Here is a 23,489-nt window from a genome sequence, read left to right as displayed (position 1 = left end):
TACACCGGTGGGATACCTTAGTGCATGTCGAAGGGCTGCCTGAAAGGCTTGGATCAGCAGCGTTATTAATGAAAGGACTGAATGTTGGATTTTAGCCCGTCTCTATTCTGGGTGATGTCATCGTCTGGATAGACACGACCAGTCTCACCTCAGTGACTGAACACAACAGATGGCTCACATCTGGAGGGATTCCAGAGAGTCATTTTAGCGCTGAGGGTTATGAGGTTTTGCTTTGTCCAATGCTTTGCAGTGATGATGAGGATTGATGGTGATTTTATTTTCTTTCAGTGCAATTAGCCCTGGCAAGGCGCCGAGTCTTGAGAGGTTTACAAGATATTTAAAAAATGTAAAAACATCTGTTGCAAAGATCCGTACATTTCTGTATTGTTGTTGTTGTTTTTTGTACATTTGTAACATTTACAGTAACTTTAATGATTGCGGAAACACTTTTCTTTCCTCATGATGTTTACAGATTTATAAAAGTAAACCCAAACAGCCTTTTTTTTATTGTACTTGCAGCCTTTAGTGGATGTCATTTGATCTCATTTTCTGTTTCATTTGAGACATTTCAGATGTTTTGCGAAATACTGAGCAAGTTAAATTATTTGGCTGTCTCATGAGGCTCAAGTGAAAAACAATTTTCATGTGTAAAAACTAGAAAGAATAGGACCTTCTATTTCTTTGTGTGCTTCCTTTTAAACTTAGTTTATTCATGCTTTTTCAATGGTCATGACACACATTTCATTCTGCAACACTCTGCAGCTCGTACTCTACATTTTCACCCAGGAGATTTCTAATACAACAGCAGTCTCAGACTGTTGGCCACTCAGAAGATCCACTTGAGTAGCTGGGGCTTAACTGGGGCTTAAGCTCCCAAAAGTTGCCCAAAGGAACCCAAACAGCACTTTTGGAGCCAACAACCTTCCCATCACATGCCTCCTTTTCCAGCCTTCAGGCTCCCAATGGCACCCCAAGCTGTTGAGTTCGGGAAGCCAGATGAAACAAGAGAATATATTTATGTTTGCGGCTCAAAACAAATACCAAATCAGTTTTTTTGTTTTATCCTAAAATGCATTTAATTGTAGCCTTTCCAAACAAGAGAAAGGCTTCCATTTAAAATGTTATATTAAAATTTGGATGCAGTGCACTAAGTCCGAAGCAGGCCAAAGTCTAACAGAGCAAAAGAATTGATGCTAAATCATATTTTAATGTTATTTTGGGTCTAGCATAAAACTGGCTGTAATATACGCCTTCTCGAAATATGAGCTCATAATTTTCTTTGTTTAAAAAAAAAAAAGAAAGAAAGCAACATAAAAATGAGTGTGCCTTTTGGAATGAGCTCATACTATACTTACATTAAATTAGAGAGATCCAGGCATAGCATTTATTCTGTCTTGTGTTTGCTCTTTGTCCAAACCGCAGATACCGTACCTCCTCCTTGGCATGCTTACACTTTTTACAAGATCCCCTTCTGAAAAATTTGGATGCAAACACATTATGGGTGACATGAGTAGAGAAGGTTCACTGAGATGCCACAATATGTTTGGACTGATAATAAAACAGCACATTATTTTCTTTCTGGAAGAATGAGATAAGGCATTCTGTATTTATTGAGGTGACCAAAGAAAGAAAGAAAAAGCATAATTTTTTAATGTCCCACTTTGCTCTTTGTACAAGCCGCATAAGGGTTAAGTATCCAACCTTACTTGTCTCCTTGCTGACATGGATACTTCCTCTTTCTTCCACTTCACTAAGCCATGAGAGGCTCCTGAAACTGGATAGACCCTTTAAACCCTTTTTCCACCCTTTAGTCATACCCACCCACCCACCCTCCTCCGTCACTGCCAAGGGGATTTGCTTAGTTTCGAGCCCAAAAACATTTGTCCTGAGATATCAGCCCCTGGACTTTGACAAAAGTCTGATTTCATCACTCTAATCTCTTATGGCGGAGTGCACAGACAATTTCAAATCCTGCAGCAAACCCATCAAAATATTATCTACAGTACAGGACGTCTTTATCCTTCAGTCTACATGGGTATCAAACTAAGTGCCAGTCGTTCGTGGCTCATTGAGGCTGCAGCTTCTCACCAGGTCAATGCAACATCAAGCGAGGAGGATTTTTTTTTTAGTAGAACCTTAACCTAAAGTGACTGCATAATTTAATCTTGGAAAAATACAGTGTAATTGAGGTTTTGGGCTTGCATCAAAAGACTCTTTACTCTGGAAATGACTTCTAGGAAGAGGGTGGTTCAGAGTTTTGGGCGTAGGAAGGTGGATGCTGTTTGTTTTGCTGTTATGACGCTGCTGCTCAAAAAGCATATTCTACATTTCGCAGCAGTATAAATGATTAACCATAGGAGCCACTGAGCTTGCTATACTGGTGTATTAACTTACTTGGCGGTGCTCGTGTCTCATGCGTTTCTACCATAAAAAGACAGAATTTGGTTTTATGTTAAGTCATGCATATTATTGAGAGTTAAGTTACATTTCTGCAGTGTTTTTGCAGAGGCATGGTGGGCTTGTAAAAGACTGAACTGTTGAACATTGCTTCCACATTCTTTCAACTCAAAGACATTTCTCAGATAAATAATTAAGTTTTATTAATTTCCTTGAAGTATTTATAAAGGAATCATTACCACTGAGGGAAAAGGTGTGTCTGAAAAGATAATGTTTACATCAGTATCTCTGTATGAAATACACCAATGCCAACTATCCTCCAGTCTCATAACCTTACAGGAAAACGTTCTCATCAATCATCTCCAGCACCTTGCATTGCGATCGGCCAAGGGATGGAGGAGGAGGAAATTTAAAACCCAACCGTGGTTCTTATTTCCTAGATTCAGAGAGTCTTGTCAAAGGCCAGGATGCACTGGGACAGGGTGGTCCCTCTGACAGCTCTCTATTGTTCCCCGCCAAAGAGTCAATCCCCAAAGTTTTAAATTTTGGTTTCCATATCGCAGCTTGACACAAGACCACCTCAGTCTCGACAGGTCCTCCTTGAACCCAAGCATACGGCCTTGAATCTTATTTTTTTTACTCCCACACTAACCACAAACTCTTTCATACTGCATGTTACACAAGGATTTACAACATAGGAAATCTGAACCCTTCGAATTCCTTTTGATGAAATGTTTTGAACATTGTAAGATTAAAAAAAAAAGAAAAAAAAGTGAAACAGAATGTAACTCCTTCAGCTACAACAAGAAGCTGCAATTACAAGTATCCAAAAACAGTAGCTTTGTTTTTCGGTCGCTGTCAGACCACACACACCCACCCACAACACGTCGGCTTAATTAAATGATAGTATAGGTCTAAATTTCAGTTGGCAAAAAACAACCTATAGTTAAGTTTAAACCATCTAGCCGCCATAGTAATGAACCCAGAACGACCCATAGCACCGTAATATTAAAAAAGAAAAAAAAAAGAACAAGATGTTTCATGATGTGACAACACTGTGGTTAAAGTCTAGTTAGGTTTAGGCACAAAAATCTCTTCATGGTTTGGGTTAAAATGGTGCCTTGAAACATGATACTTCCTTAAAGTTATGCAACCTTTGTCGTCATGGCAATAGTAAGTACAGCAAAGTTATGTTTTTTTAAATACCTTGGAAACATGACACTTGCGGTTTGAAACAGGAAGTGAAATTTTTACCATCTAGCCTCCTCCTAATAAGGCAAAAAAAATCTTATGATCAAGTCATCTGATGTTGATGTCATCTGAACTGCATCACTTCTCCAGGTCCTAATTACTGCGGCCACCAGATGGCATAAACATAACTATAGGTTGTTTTTGCCGGACTGAGTTTTAAACCTATACTGTGGTTTTTCTTGTGCGGACGGGCTGGTCAGACAAACTTCGTCAAGGAAAAGTAAATTGAACCCTGGTCCCCATAAACATCCCTAATAACCGTTACCACCTCTGAATTCAGTTGCTTTCTAACACCCTGAGAGAGTTACAAGAGCTATTTTCAATTTTACACAAATCCCATAAAATCCCAATGCTGGCTTGCAGACACAGTGACTCAAGAAAGGGGATTTGTTTAATTTATGGCAGAATATCTACAGTATCTTACAATATATCTACATTTTTCAGCCACTTCCACAAAGAAATCAAATTCATATTAGACTTGTCACTCAGTGGGAACTAAAATATACCCAAGACTTAGTTTAGTTTTAATTATATTTCTCCACACATCATTGTTTTTCTAATCTACAATATATTCAGCTTCACTGGCCATTTATTACATCTTGATCACTTCAAGTTAATTATGATGATTTGTTTTCAGTCCTTTAGAGAGTTTCTATATAAAGTGAAAATACACAAATACCAATAAATGAAAGGGAACTATAATAACTGCGTTTGTTGTTTTATGGAGTGTGATGAGTTGAGTTTAAGGCAAGGCGAAAAAAGCCACAACATTCGAAAGTGACGGCAACAATAGTGGCATAAATCACTAAACTTCTACCACATGACAGGAAACTATTATTAACTGCTTTGTTTGCACAGCGAGCTGTCCTTCATCAAGATGAGCAGCATATGCTGAGATGTGAACTTCCCCAAATGAATCTTGTAGGCAAACATTTTCCACACTGTAATGAAATGGGAACAAAATGATAACCAAAAGTTATCCTTTTTGTGCCAAATAACAGTCCCTTAGGTGGAGTGTTGTTGCCTTCGGTCTTGTTAAACTGACTCTTCCTCCCAGTGGTTGAAACAGGATATGAGGTCATGAGCTACGCTGACATGAACGTCCTCAGTAGACTCATTTGCCAGGGTCTTGCCAATTACTATACCTTCTTTTTTAAACTTTTTTTCAACATTCATATCTAAAGCGATGGCTAAGGTATGATGTAGTGTGGTAATTAAGTTTTCATGTGCTCCACTTGCCTTCAGTTTCTGGCCCAAATAATGTTAATATTTGATTTTAACAACCACACCATCGTTAGCAAAACAGTGGATAATGGTCTAGAAACACACTATAATAGAGTAATAGGCAAAGATAAGGACATATTTAGGTATTTTTCAATGACTATAGCAATAACTTCTTCATTCAACCATGATCAACTCAGCTTTTTAAAACTATGAATTATTTATTCATAATATTTACTAAGTGTGTTTGTTAAAGTAACTATATTTTTTAATTGAGTATTTTTGTATCATTTATTCTCTGTGGAAAGCTCTGGAAAAAAACCTAGTAAGTGAGTCAAAAATGTCATGTGCTTTCAAAGACTTGAACTCAAGCATTGATAAACATTTTTAAACCTGCCTGTAAATGATTTGTATATACATATAAACAGTTTATTTCTTGTGTGTAATCACACTGTAAATCTCCACATTAAATATGAATGATACTTTGTCAACAGTCATTCAACTGTTTCATTATCAGATCTAGATGCTTCATAGCACACACTACAGTATATCTATTGACAAATAATGAATACACACTTAAATGTTCTTATATCTGCTTAGAACTACATAGAGTTTTGTTTTTTTAATCCTGCTTTTAAATGCTAAATAGTCTTGCTGAACCATTAATTTATTACATGTTTATCATGTTAATAAAAAGTGCGTCAGTAATCCTGTCTTTGTCAAAAAGAAAAGGGGGAAAATGTCACTTTCCCTGTTTGCACAATTCATCAGGCCACGTCCAGATAGCCTATTTGCCACAATGAGACATTTGAGTTGGCAGATCCAGGCAGGCTCTTTCCTCCCTCCATATTTCACTCACTATCTCGACACTGACTTGGCCAGGAGTGCAGGCACAGCCTCATTGTTCAGGCACCGCAGCTGCCAGCTACGAGGACGTAATGTGTGAGTTCTCGCTGTCGCTTCCTTCCAGCCTGACAGGATGGGAGGGAGAAATGGCTCTCTGCTTCCCTTTGCCATGTTTTGCCAAGATGTAACTCAAGAAGGTGTCTGCTAGAACAAATGTGAGAAGAAGGTAAATCAGAGAGATTAGCCCTCACTGGCGGGGAAATGTATCCTCTACAAGGTTTACATGTCACTCTTTGGATTTTCTCTGTTGCCTGTTGCAATTTGAGTCTCGCCATCATTCGTCGTCTCCAGCTCTGGCAGAGGCCAAGCACGGTTCACAGCAAGCGTAGAAATGTCATGCTAACTCTACATTAGCCGCATTTTTCCTCCTTGACCCTGTCCCTCCACCCTTGGTGCTATTTCCTTTCACAAATAGAAGATTAGCTCATACATCACTCCTGCAGATTCCCAGTCACCGTAATAATCGTCGAGCTATGTTCAGTCAGCCATTCAGTTGTTCCTGCTCATTTTTAACCCTGACAAAAGTGATAAATAAACTGTCAGGCTGCTCTAATAACACCTAAGGCTCAGTTAATTCTATTGGAAAACTCAAGATTTCATATTTAGCTGAACTCATAGGTGCGATCTTGGCATCACAAAGCACTATGTCACCAATAATTGCCCTTGTTTTGTCACTCTGTCATTGAAATAAGACCTTTAAAGAGACGCCATAAAGTCTGTTAACTTTGTCTAGCCCAGTACGTAAGCCCTGAGGTATTCTCTATCAGGCATTTAAAGGAAAAGTGCACTCTGAAATTAAACCGTGTCACATACATACTAGTTAGCATAAGGACTTTTTTTTGACAGTGTTAATAAAAATGTACCTTAATAGAGGGAAGATATATTATGCACTTTGAAAGAAAAAGCAGATTTTTTTTAGATTTCTTTTCATTTTTCTACTGCTTTAAAAGATACAACTGATCAAGAAAACATGCCTGTTTTTCTATCACTTGTAAAACATTGGCACTAAAGTCAAATAGCTCTAGATGCAGTTTTCTGACCAGATGGCAAATGTTTGGGCCTCTAACAGTCATTACCGGAAATGCTGCAGGAAAAGCACACATTATGTAAAATCTATTTTGGGTTATGTCCTTCTCCCTTTATTAAGAAAAGAACGATTGGAAAAATACGAGCAGCGAGTCTTGCATCCATGTGGTCGGTGAGGTCTAATCGCTGCATTCTGTCAGAGAGATGTAATCGCATTACGCCATGCAGTGACGACTCTCTGGGCCCAATTACCACACGGTTTACAGACGTAGTGAGTGATGTTTTGACAGTTTCACACACGCTTTATGGTAAGAGTGCACATGTAAGAATATGCTTTCATGTTAGGGTTATCTGTTTTACGTTACCTTTGTCTCTTAACACCTATTGATGTGTACCTGTACGTCATATGCAGTTGCATAGCTGGTCTGAGCTTGTGCAGGAAACTGTTCATCTCCATCACAAAATAGAACAAAATAAACCTCTTGACAACTGGTTTGTTCCATTATATCAAAAGGAAATGCTTTGCTCATTATTATTATTTTCCCAGCCAGAACACAGATCGACAATGAGAACTTCAAAAACTGCTCAAACGTTGTGTATTCATAGTGTTTCTTTCTCTTTCACATAAATCTCATGCAGACAGACGCTGGAAAAAACAGGAATACTTTGTCGACTTTTCACTGATAAATAGAGACAATATGACAAATACAGAGTCTGTTTTCTTTCACTGTTTATGACAAGCATAAAATGAAAGCCTCACAGGCCCAAAATCTGTCTCAAGTCCATGTTTTGTTGTCACAAAATGTCCATTTTCACTTTTACTTTGCATTTCACACTGAGCAAAACATTATTATTTCAATAAATCACTCGGTGTGCTACAGTTTGGAGATAAAGTTGTGCAATTCAACAGCTTTAACACTCAAGCGAAAGAAAAAGAGCTTGCCTTGTCTTAATACCGTCAGTCTTGTTACAGTAGATTCAGACAAATGAGGCTGAGGTTGAGGACACTGTGGAGCAATCTGCTTGCTATCTGGCCAAAGCACAGAAGGGAGTGTTGGCTGACCAGCCCGAATTAGGTCAGTAGCCACTCAGTTTTTCCTACAATGTGGGAGTGATAGTGACCAGAGTGTAGATACACAAACGTAGGTGGTGCAATGCAGGAAAACAAATGCACCAAGTATGGACTCATCCGTCTTTTTACATTCCAGCCCCTGACATATTTTGTGGATCTTAACCCAAGATAACCCAAATCTTACCATTTTGTGTTTTTATTCACCTATGATGACACCAGTAGTGTTATTTTTTTTTGCATCATCGGGTTGCTTCTGTTTAAAATATCCCTCAAATAAGAATTTGTAGCTTAACACACACACACAACACATTTAGCACTTTAAAAGTATCCAGAATGCTTCAGCTTGTCTGCTGAAGTCTTATTTTATTAAATGTGAGTGTAAAGAAAACCAATTTTGTGTCTAAAAACACCATTTAACCACTAGTGTACTACTGTCATTGGTGGGAGAAGTATTCAGATCTTTTATTTAAGTAAAGTCCTGCATTTAAAATCTTACAGAAGTAAAATTCCAGATGTATAATAAGCAAAATGTACTTACAATGCAGAAAAATGTGTTTTGTGAGTATTATATGAACATATTTTATTACTGCATTAATGTGTTAATGTGTAGCTGGCCAAGTTTTAACTACTTTATATCTCACTGTGAACTTTATGCTGTTATGAATGCCAACTGTTGATAGCAAGAGTCAGTGTTGTTGACAGTAACTAAAGTTATTGTAACTGCTGTCGAGGTTTCAACAGTTAATGTCAAACTTTTTCTGTAAAAAATGTAATGAAGTGGAAAGTACAATATTTCTATGCCAAATGTAGTTAACTACAAGTACCTCAGAAAGTTGAGTAAATGTACTTTACACAACTGACTACTGATCAGAATAATCTGATATTCCTTTATGGACACATAAACTGTACAAACATCTTTCCAGTCCAGAACATCACATCATTTTTGGCAACGGAGCCACCAGCCATCAACAACAATATCAACAACCCATTAATAACCATTGCACTGCGGTGTCTTCAGCTTTTGTTTCAGTCTCTGTTGCCCTTCGCTGTCTGGATTTAATTCATCCTTCATGCATTCAGTATTTTGTTGCACATTGTCGACTAAACTGGAGGACATTCTCATAAAGTTTTACCAACCGAAGTGCAACGAGCTCTCAAGCTAAAACCATTTGCTCTTGATTTTTTCGGGGAAATGAAGCCCAGCTTCAATGCTGACGTACTTGGAGACAAGGCAGAATGTGTTTTGAAAGAGCGTAAAGGGGTGGCTGCTGCATGTCATGTGTGTGTTTAGAGGGTGTCGCTGAATGTGTCATATTTGTGTGATTCCTGACCTCAACATGGGGGCACGCTTGCGGGGCTTCAAAGCATACAACTGCAACTATCCGAATAACGTCATATACAGTAGGCTGCCCGAGCGATTTCCTTCCCTTAAAAGGAAATGTTTGACACAGTAGTAATATATAGTGATGTATTATTTCCCGTACCAGCGTCTAATAAACAAGATATCATGTGGTTTTTTTTAACTGGAAATCCATAATATCTCATGGTTTGAGACGGACCAGAAGATTTCTTTTCGCATTTCATCTACTATCACATATGTCATCTTCTCATCCATCATATCAAAAGCTTGAACCTGGCACTGAGCAGGAATGTGTAGCATGCACCAGGCTGAGACATTTTTTTGGGGAGGAATACAGGTGTGCTTTTTCCTCAGAGTCAGAAAAGATGTAACACCCTTCACAAAGAACTCAGCAGTCATGTGTCAGCTACAGTTGATGAATGAGGCGGATTTCTGTCTCCTCACCAACAGTTTTGGGAGTACTGATAATATCTTAACGATGCATAGGTGAAGACAGATCCTGCTCATGCATGCAGTGGAATATGTGTATGTACACTATAACAGCTGCTTGGCAACTTCCTAATACATGCTGTCATTTGTACGAAACGCTGTATAACTTTTTTTTCCCTGCAAAGTTCACAACCTGCCTCTAAGGTGAACCTGCAGAAACAGGAACTGTGATCATTAATAACCAAAAGTCCCAGATCATATAAAGAAAAAACAAAAAAAAAAAAAAATCTGTTCTCTTTCAAAGAACAGGGCAGGTCTGGATAATAAGCATCTCACAGATGATGAGGGCATCGCCAAAGAATGCTCTACATCTGATCCACATGAATGAAGTCACCACTGCTGCCATTAAGTCAACCAGATGGCATGAAAATAAATCGCGTGCCCTGCAAATCATTAAAGATGAGGAAGAAGGTCATGTGGTGTCACGTTTATAGCTACTGTACTTTTAATCTGTGCACAATAAAAGTGATTATCACTTATGGAGCCAGGAAATTCTGTCAACACACTTTTATTTGGTATCATATGTCCTCAGGGGACATGTCACCTGCACTTTTTCAGAAGGCGGTCCAAACACTATTAAAAAAACAGGAGAAACAACATGCACGAGGACCATGTCCCAGTCCCACTTCCAACCAAACCCTTAGCAACAGCACTGGGCTTTGACAGTGACAGTGACAGTGTAATTACAGTGTCACGTGATCATAATGGGCCCAAAAAATAACTTAACAAACTTTTCCCCATATTGTGAAAGAGACCTCTCTAAATCAGCAGATACATTTTTTTGAGCATCCTAACCCCCGCAAAATGAATCATGTCACTATTAGAAGTTGATCCATTCAGTCGGATGATATTTCAGAAGTCTAGAAGAACTGCACGGTTGAATTGTTTTATGTTAAAGGTAGTTGCTGGGCTGAATTGGAAGTTAGTAGTCTTGGCTGGAGGAAGTTTCTAGTCAGGATCCTCCATGGATGCAATGGGCCCATAGAGCGTGAACTGTATGTTTTCATCCGGGTAATTTTTTACAGTTGAAAGTAGATTTTTTTGGCTTTATGCACCACTGAGCAACTTATACATCCATGCTTCCACTCCCACTCCCCTCTCCTCTCTGTCAATATTAAGCTAATGTTGACTGAGCCAAAATCAATACACTCTTGCTAATAAACACCGTCACTTTTGGTAATGTTGGCTGGCGATCGCAATAGTCACCAATTCGTCATATATTTCCAAAGAGGGGAAAAAACCAATTTGACAAACTACATATTTAAGATGGTTGTAAAACAGCACTTTTTAATTTTTTTTAAAATTATCCTGTAATATAACCCACACACACACTTCTCAAATCAAAGCAATGCCCTTGTGGGATGATTTGTCATTGCACAGCTTTGTTTCTATGGCAAACTCACGAAGGCCTGCGTGTATTGTGCAAGCATTGTGACTAATACAATACAGAGAGTTCTACCTTTATGGGAAAGTACGCACATCTTATTAGTATGAATCATGAAACTTTGACATCTGATTTCAATTATGAGCAAATGTTTTAGCTGTCAGATAGCCAGGTGGATGTTCAACATAACAATACAAGTTTGTCGGTGTTAGATTTTTGTTTCTCCTTGTTTGTTTATGATAATAGTGAGACCCGAGGCCCAGGATGTGAACTGATGCTGTAAGAGGTGTTAATTGGACTCAGTGATGATGTTTTGAGTACTAACTATTGTTGTCTCTGAGCACTGTCTGTTTTTCTGATTGTGATTTTTAGGGTGCAACTAAATATTATCTTCATTATCAATGTTGATTATTTCTTGATTAATTGATTAGTTGTTTGGTCTATTTAAGTGTCGACTGTTTCCAAAGCCTAAGCTGCCAGCTAAAATGTCTTGTGTTGTCCTAACCAACAGTCCTCAACCCAAATATATTTAGTTTACTCTAATAGAGGACTAAAGGAACCAGAACATATCACATTTAAGAAGCTGGAACCAGATAATTTCAGAAAAATAACTTAAAATGATAAACTGCTCTGGCGAAATGGAAATGTCAGGATTGCTTGTTGGTGTTTCAGTCCACTACTTTGTTCTTGTGTCAATCTCAAGAAACACTGAATGGACTGACAATGAAATGTTATGCAAACATTTCATTGTCTTCAGATGATGAAGGCTACTACCCATGGGTAGATATTTGCGGTTCTTAGTGAAATGTTTGACAGTTTTTGGATGCCATGAAATTTGGTCATCCACGTTCCCCTCTGGATGAATTGCATGTGTCCAATACTTTGGTCAAAATATAATATTGAAAAGTGTAAACACAATGTCTGCTAATCATGAGCGGCACCTAGCTCAAAGCACTACTTTGCATAAGTGCAGCCTCACAGAACTGCTGGCGTGGCTGTACACACTAAGTCTTGTAGAAACTTTTCCCCTCGCCATGTTTGAACATTTTGCAGTGTTTGTGATGTGGGGCTGCCAAATGAAATTCTGCCACGGGGTATGTACACTTGATAACCAATAAAAAGAAACAAAAACATTAAAATATTTAAAAATGAAATGAAAAACCCAGCCAACCAGCAGCAAGCAAAGCAAAGAAACCTAGACTCAGTAACTAAATCTTTGCCTCCCTACTCCCTTTGGTATAAAATGATCCCAGACCAGCTGGCTTTGTAAACATGAGGGTGCTGCATGCATTTTACTGACATGACATCACAGGATTTTGAGCTATTCAAGTTCATGTTTCCTGCCTCTTGCTGTCATCTGGAGCCGTCAACATTACGAGTTGCCTGGTGCGGCTTTAAATGGTAAAGATAGCAGGATGAATCGGAGGTTTGACTCGTGGCTCGTATTTCTGGGTTCAGTGCATCACATGACAACATTAGCTGAACTTCTCACACTAACGTCACCCCGTATGTTCCGAACGTGAGCCGGGACTTAATTTTTTTTACGCTATGCATGAAACCAGAGGATACAGATGGCCATAAAATTCGCTCCCTGCCCTTCAGTTCCCTGCAAAAAAAGAACAAAGGCGAGTGAAAAGTTGCCGTGACGTGTGCGCCGTATGCTGTGTGTGTGTGTGTGTGTATCTGTGCGCTGAAGTCATGTTTAAAGTAACATCTGTTGATAGTTAGGATGCCGCTCTCGCTCTCACACCCCTGCTGCTCCTGCAGTACCCGGCGTGCAATGAGGTCATCACTCATGGACGCCTGCTCAATTGATAATGAATCAGAGGGGAACCAGGATCATCCCCAAACCCCACGCTCAGATTTACATGCTTTTTAGGGCTTCCAAATAGAGGGTCAGACAGCAGTCAGAGACTTTCTGCCATGAAGAAAGGTCAAAATAAAAAAGGCAGCAGGAGATGATGGAGTTAATAAATGTGTGGTGTGCATTTGGAGAAGGTTTTGTCCCTGCTGCACATTACCCTGGGATGTAATCACAACTTGCTGCTTTCCAGGGCCCAGAAAAATAGGAAATGATTACATCAAGCTAAAATGCATCATACAACGATGGATTAATGAGAGTGAAATTAAAACCCGGTGCGACGCTGTGCCTCTCGTGCTGTACATGGAGAGCTCTCTCAAAACACTGAGTGCTGTTTCAGCTCTCCTCAAACAAGTGATAAGTGGATTTTCCTTTTAGAAGTCAAAGCTTTTATGGAGGGGGGGTTGCAGTTTTTCTCACTCTCTGTAATAATGCTCTGAGCAGTACAGAAGCCACTGAACAAACTCTGGGTTTTGTGCTTGGGCAAATACCTAAAATGTAGTTTACTCAAGCTCCTCTGAGATTCTCTGTTTCTTCCTGCTTGAGGCGATCTTGATGACATGTCTATCTCTACATCTTTAACACGTCTGAGGACTGTTACGTGACAGAAATATATCTTCTTTTGGTCTTGTTAAAGCATTTTTTGTGATCAGCGCTGGGTGATTTAAGGCATCACTGACAAGGCAAGAAACAGGAGTGCTCCCAAAGTCACGCAGGTATTAAACAAGACAACAGTTCAAAGAGCCAAAAAATGAGCCCATATTTAAGTAGCAGCAGATGATGTCACAGGAATATCCATTACATGATTGTGTAATGGTTCACATGCAAAATTAAAGAGGAAGATTTAATAAAAGAGTGTAATTTAAACTTAACTTAACTGACTCTTATTATCTTTTCCATTTGCAGAGTCATTTTTATTCATTTAAATCTGAGTGCACGTTAACTGAGGAATATTCACAACTCTCTTTAGCAGTGCTGCATCAACTTCTGTGCAAATATTCATTACGTGTCTTTACTAGGCTCTCTAAAATTTCAAAAGTCACTAAAAGGGTCTTTCAAGTCACTGAATGTAGCAAGAAAGTTGGTAACACTGCAAGAGGGTATCCAAAATGTTGGAATTAATACATCCCTGCACAAAAAACTGCAGTAGAGCTATCATAACCATATAAATGAATGCTAAAACACTCAAATAGGCTTTAATTAACCTAATTATCCTGCAAATTGTGCAAGCATACTAACCTTTCTATGATTGAGTATGTGTAACACCTACTGTTCACTCTCAGTGTTGAATCCTGATTGGCGCCTCATTTATGAACCTAAAACTAACACAGCTGAACCCCCACATGCACACTCACTCAAGTGCAAACTCCTACAGCACTACAGTATAGTATAACTCATAATTATCCGAGTGATGGAAGTGAAAAATATAATGTCTCATTTGAGGATTAGACAAAGGACTCTGGGAGGGTATGAAGTAAATGGACACCCCCGAGCACACACGTTTACCTAATAACTTTACACGTCTCTCACACTCTTATCTATGACTCCAACAGACTCTACTTGGCTGCGCAGTGGTGAACCGTGGCTCTGGACCCTGGGGATCCAATAGGACCAAATGTGGCAATAATAAATCAAACATAGCAATAAAAATAAAAGCCAGAGCTCTGTCTCATGGAAGTCAGCATATTAAAGGTTTCTTTGCCATAACTGGCTTCACAACACACAATGGTGATTCCGCAACATTACACAAAGCTGGCTATCAAGACATCAATAAATTTATATGTAGCATGAAAAGGCCAACATTATTTTGAGAAAATAAATTAAACCAGTAAATCACTTCTTGACGTATTCCATGTATTTTTTAAGCTGGAATACAAGTAAAATATCTAGATATCTAGCGTTTGTTTGAGCTTATGCATATTTAAATTTCAATATAAATTTAGTATCTCTCTGCCAGAAGTTAAGGCAGCCAGGCAAACAAGTTAAATGTAGATATCAGATGTTTCAAACTGACCAACACCTCCTGAGGTGAAATTGGAAAAAAAGCACAAGCTCTTTGTAAGCTATACTCAGAAATTCTGGTTGTAATTAAGCCATTTATTGTCATTTAATGTCCATGGCAATAAAACAAGAAATGTGAATTGTAGTTTTGCATTGTATTTCTTACAACTTGCATAAAAAACTGATAATCAAATGATAAGAAGGACAAATCGAATGTGTTTATTTCTCACTGAAATGTGTCTTGGTTGCGAATTTAGCCATTTCATACTGACTTCTGTGCCTGAATACTGCAGTTCAAGTTCAAACAACAACAAAATTGAACAAAAATCAACCCTTAAAATCTGAGTTACAGTTTTAACTATACAAATGCCCACAGACTGACAGTGTTCACAATGAGACCAGTTAACAACCAGAAACTTGTGCCCACGAAGAAATCAACAACAGTGAAGTCATCATGGAAAGTTTGGAGTTAGTAAATATTTTCAAAAACATCTTGAACCTAATATACTGCAGTGTTCTTGTCAAATATTGTCCAGAATAAGGCAACAAGTAAATGTATGTTTCTCATTTAGCAGAGAAATGAAACTGGGAGTTACTGTTCGTCGTCTCTTTTTTCCTTCGCTCACTCACTGACTACCATTCGCAAATGCCCAGAAGATGTCGAGATATTGTCCCGCCCATAACTCAACAACATATGATTGGTTAAGACAACTGTCAAAATCAAATTCATGTCCACATTGAGTTCAATTACACAGGCATTCGTTACAGCTACTGAAGATCCCTGCAGGGGGGCCGATTTGCTCATTCACCCAGATACCACCATAAGAAAAAATTGTGATTGGTCCATTTCCTGTTCATAATGATGATGTAAAATGATGGGTATTATTTCAGTGAATAAAAATGATTTTAAACTATATTTATTAGGAGTACAATTCTATAATTAAAATATCTTTTCTTAGGTCTTAACTAAATACCTTCAAGGTCCCAAGAGCTCCCCTTTGCAGCTACACAAACATAGCTGTCTAACCACTGAAGATAGATGACATTGGCAGATGTCAAACACCCCCCTGCAAACACTTTCTCACTTGCTCCCATGTCCATGCACTCACTCGCACAAATCTTTTGGTGAACCCAAGACCAAAAAAAGCATTCTCATCAACTATTTCCATGGTAATCTGGCATCTTGTTGAACACAATGTGATTGATGCCTTTCAGAGCCATTAGGTTAGTTTTTTCTTCTTTTTTTTTTTGTTCTCCTTTCAGTCATATAAATCTTTCGCCTTTTCTCACACGGTAATTAGCGCAACCCTGGACAGAGGCCTATTTTTCATGGCAGCCTGTCCTTTCCTGACATGCTTGGTGACAAAGCACAGACCGTCGTCACACCGTCCTCCGGTCCAACTCAAACAACACTCTGCTACGGCTAAAGTGCAATGATGTGATTGTCCCAAATAGGTCATGGGCTGGCGTCCAGCTGTGTTTCCTTTGTGAAATTAATTGCTGAGGGTGCATGTGTGTGTGTGTGTGTGTGTGTGTGTGTGTGTGTGTGTGTGTGTGTGTGTGTGTGTGTGTTTTATAGACGTGAGTCTGTCTGCTGTGTGTGTCTGATATGTGATATTGCTCAGGAAGCAGTAAACAGACCACTGCGCAGTAAGTGCTCTGTGTGTGACATTAACAGAAGAAATAAGTCAGACAGGTTTCCACCTTCACCTCCAGCAGTGTCTGTCTTGGCTTGTGATGCTAAACAGCACTTCCAAATAATTCCTCCCAGACTTATCTCACATTACAGCATTTTATGGATTTTCAGAATTGGACGCGTTATGGATTTCTGCAACATGCCTGCACAGTGATCTAAAATAGCTGTAATGTCTGACAATCCAGTACACTTACAGTACACCTCCTAACATCACACAGATGAAATTACAACTGTGTACAATTTTCTGCATGAAGAGACAAAGCATGCTTTAGTCTGTTATCAGGGCTTTTTACTGTTTTTATACATTTACTGTAGCACCTGATATAGATAGTGTAAGTGCTCCCAGGATTTCAGTTATAGTACAAGACAAATAGCAGCTTTGTTAAACTGTTCTCTGAGCTAAACGCTATCATCAGCATGCTTGCATCTTCTCTGACAAATGCTGCTGATGCAAATGTTAATAGTTTTGCACTTTAGTCATAACCTTTGAGAAGTCGGGATCACCAAAGTTATTACAATTCATCCTGCGTTGGGCATGAATGTTTACCCTAAATTTCATGGCAGTTCACTCAATAGTTGTTGGGACATTTCACTCGAAACCATAAATGTGAGCCTTGTGGTAACACTAGAGGAAAAGTTAGAGTATCGCCAGCGTCATTAGGCTTCACTGTCTGGGAACCTTGGATATCTGTACAAAATTTCATGCCAATTCATTCAGTAAATGTTGAAATATTTTACTGGATAACTGATAACTTTGACCTAATGGTGGCACTAGAGGAAAAGACACGTGACAACAAAAGTGAGTAGGATTTATCCTCTCCTGACCATGAATGTCTGTACAAAACTTCATGAAAATCCAGCCAGTAGCTGTCAAGATATGGACCAAAGTGTTGGACCTCCCAACGTTGCTATCCCTCAAGGAATGCAGCTAGCGTGGCTGTAAATCTGTTTGTGATCTTAAGTGAGTATGCAGGATAGGGTATTCAAGAGAGTGCAAGTGCAACTCCACATTCAAGTATTTATAAAGTCGTTCTATAATCTTGGACAGTTTAAATAATAACCACATTTTAGCACAATGTGAAACCGCAGCATAAACATTGTGATCCTCAAGTGTCTGACCTGCCGCCCCTGCTTCATTGACACTGAAATGCAGACTAGCTCCAGGATAGTTTTCCAGGGATATGGTTTTTCACTCTGGTTCACAAATATGCACAATGCTACCATAAAGCAGAGCAGTAAATGTAAAGCTTATTTGTGTATTTAAGCAAAATGTCTGTCAACAAAGTATTTTCTCCCACTCCCCGTCACTGGATCATCTCCAGAAAAACCTCTCAGTTTGCTCCAGGTTTGTGCAGAGCAGCTCAATAAAAGGTGATAATAAAAGTAGAGGGCCTACTCATGGTCATGGGAAAAACAATAACTGAATTCTTTAGGGTGGATTTTTCTCTGTAATCCTGAGGAACGCTTTGATTTAATGCTAACATTACATAAGGATTATTAAGACATTTAAACTTCTGGCAGTGCTGAGCAGCTAGAGTTGGATTTAGAATTTGAACTTGTCCACAGTACATCCCTTTTAGTGGACTGACAAACTGCTCTCAAACTAAAACAAGTATCACTGTTTCTTTGTCCTCCACAAAAAAGGCCATGGGAATCAACAAAAATTCAGCTCCTCCTCTGCATTTCACCCTGCTTCAACTGTGTCTGCTGAAATGATTCAAGAGGCCCTCTAACTCTGAAGAACACGCTGACATTGACTCGTAAAGGCCATCGCACCGTAGGGACAGTGAGGCAATAAGCGATGACAGATATTGCTAAAATAAGAGAGCTGTATCAGTCGTATTATGTCCTCAGTTTGATACTCCACTCAGTGGCTGAATTTGTTCATGTACTTTAAAGTGTGTTGGTGATGGTGTCACTTCACATGCTGCTGTTAAGTGCTGTTTCTGTCCTGCTGTGTAGATCCTCAGCGCATCATAGTGGTTGTTGTTTAAGTGTTGTATAGTACAGTATGTCCAATCCCACCCCTTGCGGTTAAATGTGTACATATGCATTGAATTCAGTGGAATATTGAATCATTTTGCACATCTTTATTTCACCTTTTGTGTTAATTGACCTAAAAAAAAAACATCACCACTTTTTCAATTGAAATTAAGCACAAGTCAGCTTTAGTTATATTCAAACAAGAAGATGACTGATAAATCACCATTATTTCCAAATTCATTGACTCTCATCTAAGCAAGAGGAAACAAGGACATGGCAATTTGCATTTTTATGTTGTTGAAGGGCATTCAAAATTAGCATTTAAATCACTTATTAGAATTTAGACAGTGTAACACCGAAGTCCTCCCCTTAAACTGAGATTCTCTGTAATTGCTTTTGGATCATATGTCAGTTCATAAATATCTCCAAGGAAACCACCATAAATAGATTTAGACCCAGCAGGGCTAAAGATGTGATTGTATTTAACTTGTTTGCTGGAACACTGGCAGCTTTTCTCAGCGTCTACCCGGTTGCTTATGTTAATTCACAAACTGACCTCTCGCGCTCCTGCTCCAGCAGGTTGGTGAACTCGTCACTCTTCTTCATGAACTCTCCGTGGTTCCTCTTCTCGTCCTCTAGCTTGTACAGGGCCTGTTTGTGCGACTGCTCCACCATCAGCAGCTGCTCCAGCATCCGCCGGTGCGTCTCCCTCTGCTTCTCTACCAACTTGTCCAGCTAGAGGGAGGGAGGTTGTTGGGGAGAGTACATATAAACCATCTGTCATGCCTTGAAGGCTCCATGTTAGTCAGGCTCAGTTACTAAATGTATTTTAGACCATGTATAGATGTTTGCAGACGAGTTGTGCTTTCACCAGACATGGATTTAGTAGAAACTATTTTGTCTTTAGTCATGATTGAGAGTTAGTGTTACCTCTATCATGGGCCTCTCATAGATGTCTTCCTGGAACACGTCATCTTTATCCTGGATGGTGTCTCTCTGCAGAGCCTGCAGGACCTTCTCTGGTGTCACAAAACCATACTTGGCCTCTAACAGTGCCAAGTCAATTTTCTCTGCCTTAAGCACTGTGATCACCTCATCTCTGGCCTGCAGTGGGGAAGAAAGTTCATTTAGTTACATTGAACTTTGTGATGTAGGACTTTGTGTAGGACTTTGTTATTTACATACAACTGAAGTCCAAGATCCAATAAATACATGGACAGCAAAACTCTATGTTGTTCTGAACAAAAGAGGAGTCTATATAATATCAGTAAAAGAACACTGACCTTTCAACTAACATCTTTGGACCATTCACTTGTTTAGGCCAAGAATCTACTTATAAATGATCAAGAAACTGACCTGTGAACTGTAAATTGTCAGTTTTAAAATTGAGAGTTTACAGAACTCTTTTGTAGTCTAACACTATCTATAAAAAAATGAGAATGTCCTTGCTGATGTGCTTAGAGTTGCATTTTCAGATTTGCCAAAATGTCAGAGAGTACAGAGAGATGGAATATAATTGTTTTCTTTGTGTTAAGCTCCTTTGACATCAGCAGCATTGAGGCAGACAGTGCCTTGTTTCTCCTGTACAACAGTGCCAGGGGATTCCTGGATCCAGTGCTGGACTGACAGGAAGTACCCTCAGCTGTTTGCTGTCCATTAACACAGGCTTTTAGTCCATCTTGAGTGACCATTGTTACTGAGCTATTGGTCTGACTATACGTCTGACTGGGGTCAGTGCCAAGTCTGCAGGCCTGTCTGTTGCTGTAATGGCTAAATGTTCTCAGGGTTGGCTTAGTCATCTCTGCAGTTCACATCATTGAAGGTTACCTGTAATTCTCCCTCCAGCAGGCTCAGTAGAAAGACAAGGTCATCTCGGGAAAGGTCCCTGCCTTTCTCCTTCCGGCCGCCCTTTGCAGCACCACTGGTGCTACCACTCCCACTGTCACAGGTGCTGTTCTTGGCCGTGTTGTTGTTCCGCTGGATGGTGCCGGTGTCATCCGGTGGCTCCCGGTGTCGACTACGACGCTCTGCCCTTCCCGCGGGCTCTTCTCGCTCTGCTGTTCGCTTGCGTGTGTCTACCTGCTGCTGGGCCAGCTTGGCCTTAGTTACATCCTCCAGACTGTTGCTGCGGGATCGCATGTTCCTTTACCTGTTGGATAGATAAATGGAAAAGGATAAAGGTGTTTTGAAATACTGTATGTCTTTGTAGCTTTTGCATGATTTGTCTTTAAGTTGAGACAGAGGAAAAACATGAAACATAATGTACCAAATTTGTATCCATGACCTTGATTTACAGTGACATGAAAGGACACTCTCAGATGACATAGACTGTATAATCAGTCAATGACTTCAGTGCATTCCAGGAGTTACTTTGGGACTGATGAAATCATTTCATTTTCATTTCTGGCTACAGGATGTAATTGTCAGTGGGCATGGATGCCAACTCACTCAATCTGACTCATCTATTTCTACTTCACCCTGTATGCCCTACAGTCTCCAAACTTCCTTTAAATAAACTTTAGGAATCAGTAAAACCAAGAAAACAAGAAAAATACACCAAACAACGCAGTGAGCACAAAAATGGAAGCACACAACTAGAAGATTATGAAATACTGTCTGGACCTTTCCTTGAACATCCCTGGCAACTGCGCACACATATTTTTTGTTTATGACATGTCCGAGTGTGCACATATAACTTGTTCTGTCATCATACTGTAAGTAGGCCATAAACTAGACCTGTGTCCTAAGTCCAGTTGCATGTTGTCATTGCCTGCCATGTTATTATAGTCACTGAGCGGAATAGAGTCATCATCACCACGTCATACCGCCGGCCACAAAGCCCGATTATGCCACACATTCCCTGACAGTGCCAGAACCTTTTTGGATCTGAGACCTTTAGTCCTGTCGCACCAAATTACCCAAAGCTGCCGACCGTCATTCACGGCTGATGAATTTTCCCACAACGTGAAATTTTCGGAGCGCTGTGGTCTTATGTACCAACTTTGTTTTACAGATGATGATAGGTGGTCTGATGTGTTTATGACTGGAGAGCGATTGGAAAAACGGGTAACTTCAGTTTAGATGACTTAGTGAGCTATGAATAAAAATCATCATGGCTACCTACCAAAGTCTGGTCAGAGTATACAGTGTATCTTTGTGACATCTGGTTTATGAATGGGCCATTCAGTGACTGACTCACTGACTTTGATAAATTGAACTATGATAAATAGATGAATTCTGTGAGGAACTATAAGCTTTGTTGCCAAGTGGTTTATTACTTTTTCAGCATTATGTTCAGTAAAAGTAAATATATCCAAAGGACAAACCATAACTGAAACATGCTGAGACAGATCTCTGAGTGTTTGATGTGAGAGGGAATAATCTGCCTAGAGGCATTACATCATCATCTATCCTGCTTGGCGCACATTACAAAGTTTCCAACTTACTGAGCTCAATAGTCATCGTTCCAACTGAAGACGGTATTTCACAACAATCATCTGTATCTGGCAGGTAACAGAAAACAGAAATGTGATTTTTAACAGTGCAAGCCTGATAATAAATGATGTCGTTTTTTTGTTTTGTTTTGTTTTTTTCAAAATGTGAGGCTTCTTGTAGCTGTGAAATGATGATGTTCTGGGAGTAAATCCATATAGCCCTCAGAGAGCTTTTAAATGCTTAGAAAGCAATTAATTAACTGATTTTTACTTGGACGGAAAAAAGGGATAAAGGTTTTTATGATAACTTAAGAAACTGATTAACTTATTCAGAGTTAAAATAGCTTTAATAAGAGATAAACCTATTTTCAATTTACCACTGATTTAACAATAGCTTTCCAAATTACCTTTCCATTTACCAACTACAAATCATGGCAGAAAGTTTTTCTTTTCTTTTGTTCTTTAAAATCACATTTTCACTTAAACTTCTGTATACATTCTTACACAAATGTATTTTTAAATAAAAAATCTGGATATTTGCTAAACCTGATCATTAAAACATTTAAGAATTGACATTTTAATTGTATTAATGAGAAAAAGAGGAGCAAACCCATCAAAACAATGTACTTTACAAGAGTGTCAGGTAATGTAGTTAATTAGTTTATCACTACTTTGTTGCCAGTCTAAGTTTATCTAGTACACTTTGTGATCGGCGAACAACTAAAATTGGCAGTCAATAGCTACGTGCATACTGTAACAACCTTTTCTATTTATTATCTGTCCAATAAAGCAATGAAAATAAAGTGAAAATGGTAAAAGAGAATACTTTCATCCGTTCAGGGTTGCCACTGAGACGAAATTGAAAATCTCACCACTCTAGCTAAATTTGCCTGTGGCCTAATTGCAGCTTAGTAACAATGTTCAAGACTCCTGCGGTGTGTGTCCGGCCTCTGTGTGAGGCCCTCTGACAGTTTATGAGTAAGAAAGATGGCTGGGTGATTGCATTGTGCACACTCTAGGCAATGCGCCACATGATTCAGAGCTGAGGTAATTCCCTGCAGTCTAAGACAGACTCCACATCTACTTACTCAGAGATCTGGGCTACAGGCGATAGACAGAACTGGTCAAAGTGTGTCTGTGCAGATTTAAGTACTAAACATTCATTACTTTCATGTACAAGGGTAGAGTACAGCTTGTAGTGTTTCTGTGTGTTTGCAATTTGTAATCTAACCCTTTGGCATCAACAGAACATTATGTAACATTTCTAATGAATAACTGCACTAGATACACAGCTCTGATGAAACCCAGCTATTAGTCTCTCTAGCAAAACTGGAACCCATTGATGCAAACTCATGATGCAACAAACAGAAGAAACACAGTCACACTGACCCACACATGCATTAAAGAG

At 39.2% G+C, this 23,489-nt stretch overlaps 1 protein-coding gene and 1 long non-coding RNA gene across 2 annotated transcripts in view; both read right to left on the bottom strand.

Moving 5' to 3' along the window:
- Positions 1-19,350, bottom strand: part of filip1l (filamin A interacting protein 1-like) — a 44,458-nt gene extending 25,108 nt beyond the window's left edge. The window contains exon 1 of the mRNA XM_053314726.1: positions 19,204-19,350. Coding sequence (XP_053170701.1) covers positions 19,204-19,340 — 137 coding nt within the window. The 5' untranslated portion in view covers positions 19,341-19,350. The remainder of the gene's footprint in view (positions 1-19,203) is intronic.
- On the bottom strand, positions 695-1,797 carry LOC128354506 (uncharacterized). The gene is made up of 3 exons (XR_008321069.1): positions 1,707-1,797; positions 1,356-1,471; positions 695-975 (listed from the first exon to the last, which is right to left on the bottom strand). It is a non-coding gene; the product is annotated as an uncharacterized LOC128354506 (long non-coding RNA).
- Positions 19,351-23,489: the final 4,139 nt, after the last annotated feature.

This window comes from Scomber japonicus, chromosome 24 (assembly GCF_027409825.1).
Source record: "Scomber japonicus isolate fScoJap1 chromosome 24, fScoJap1.pri, whole genome shotgun sequence".
Lineage (NCBI taxonomy): Eukaryota > Metazoa > Chordata > Actinopteri > Scombriformes > Scombridae > Scomber > Scomber japonicus.
The sequence above is the reverse complement of the archived record's forward strand: the minus strand, read 5'-3'. Positions and strand labels throughout refer to the sequence as shown.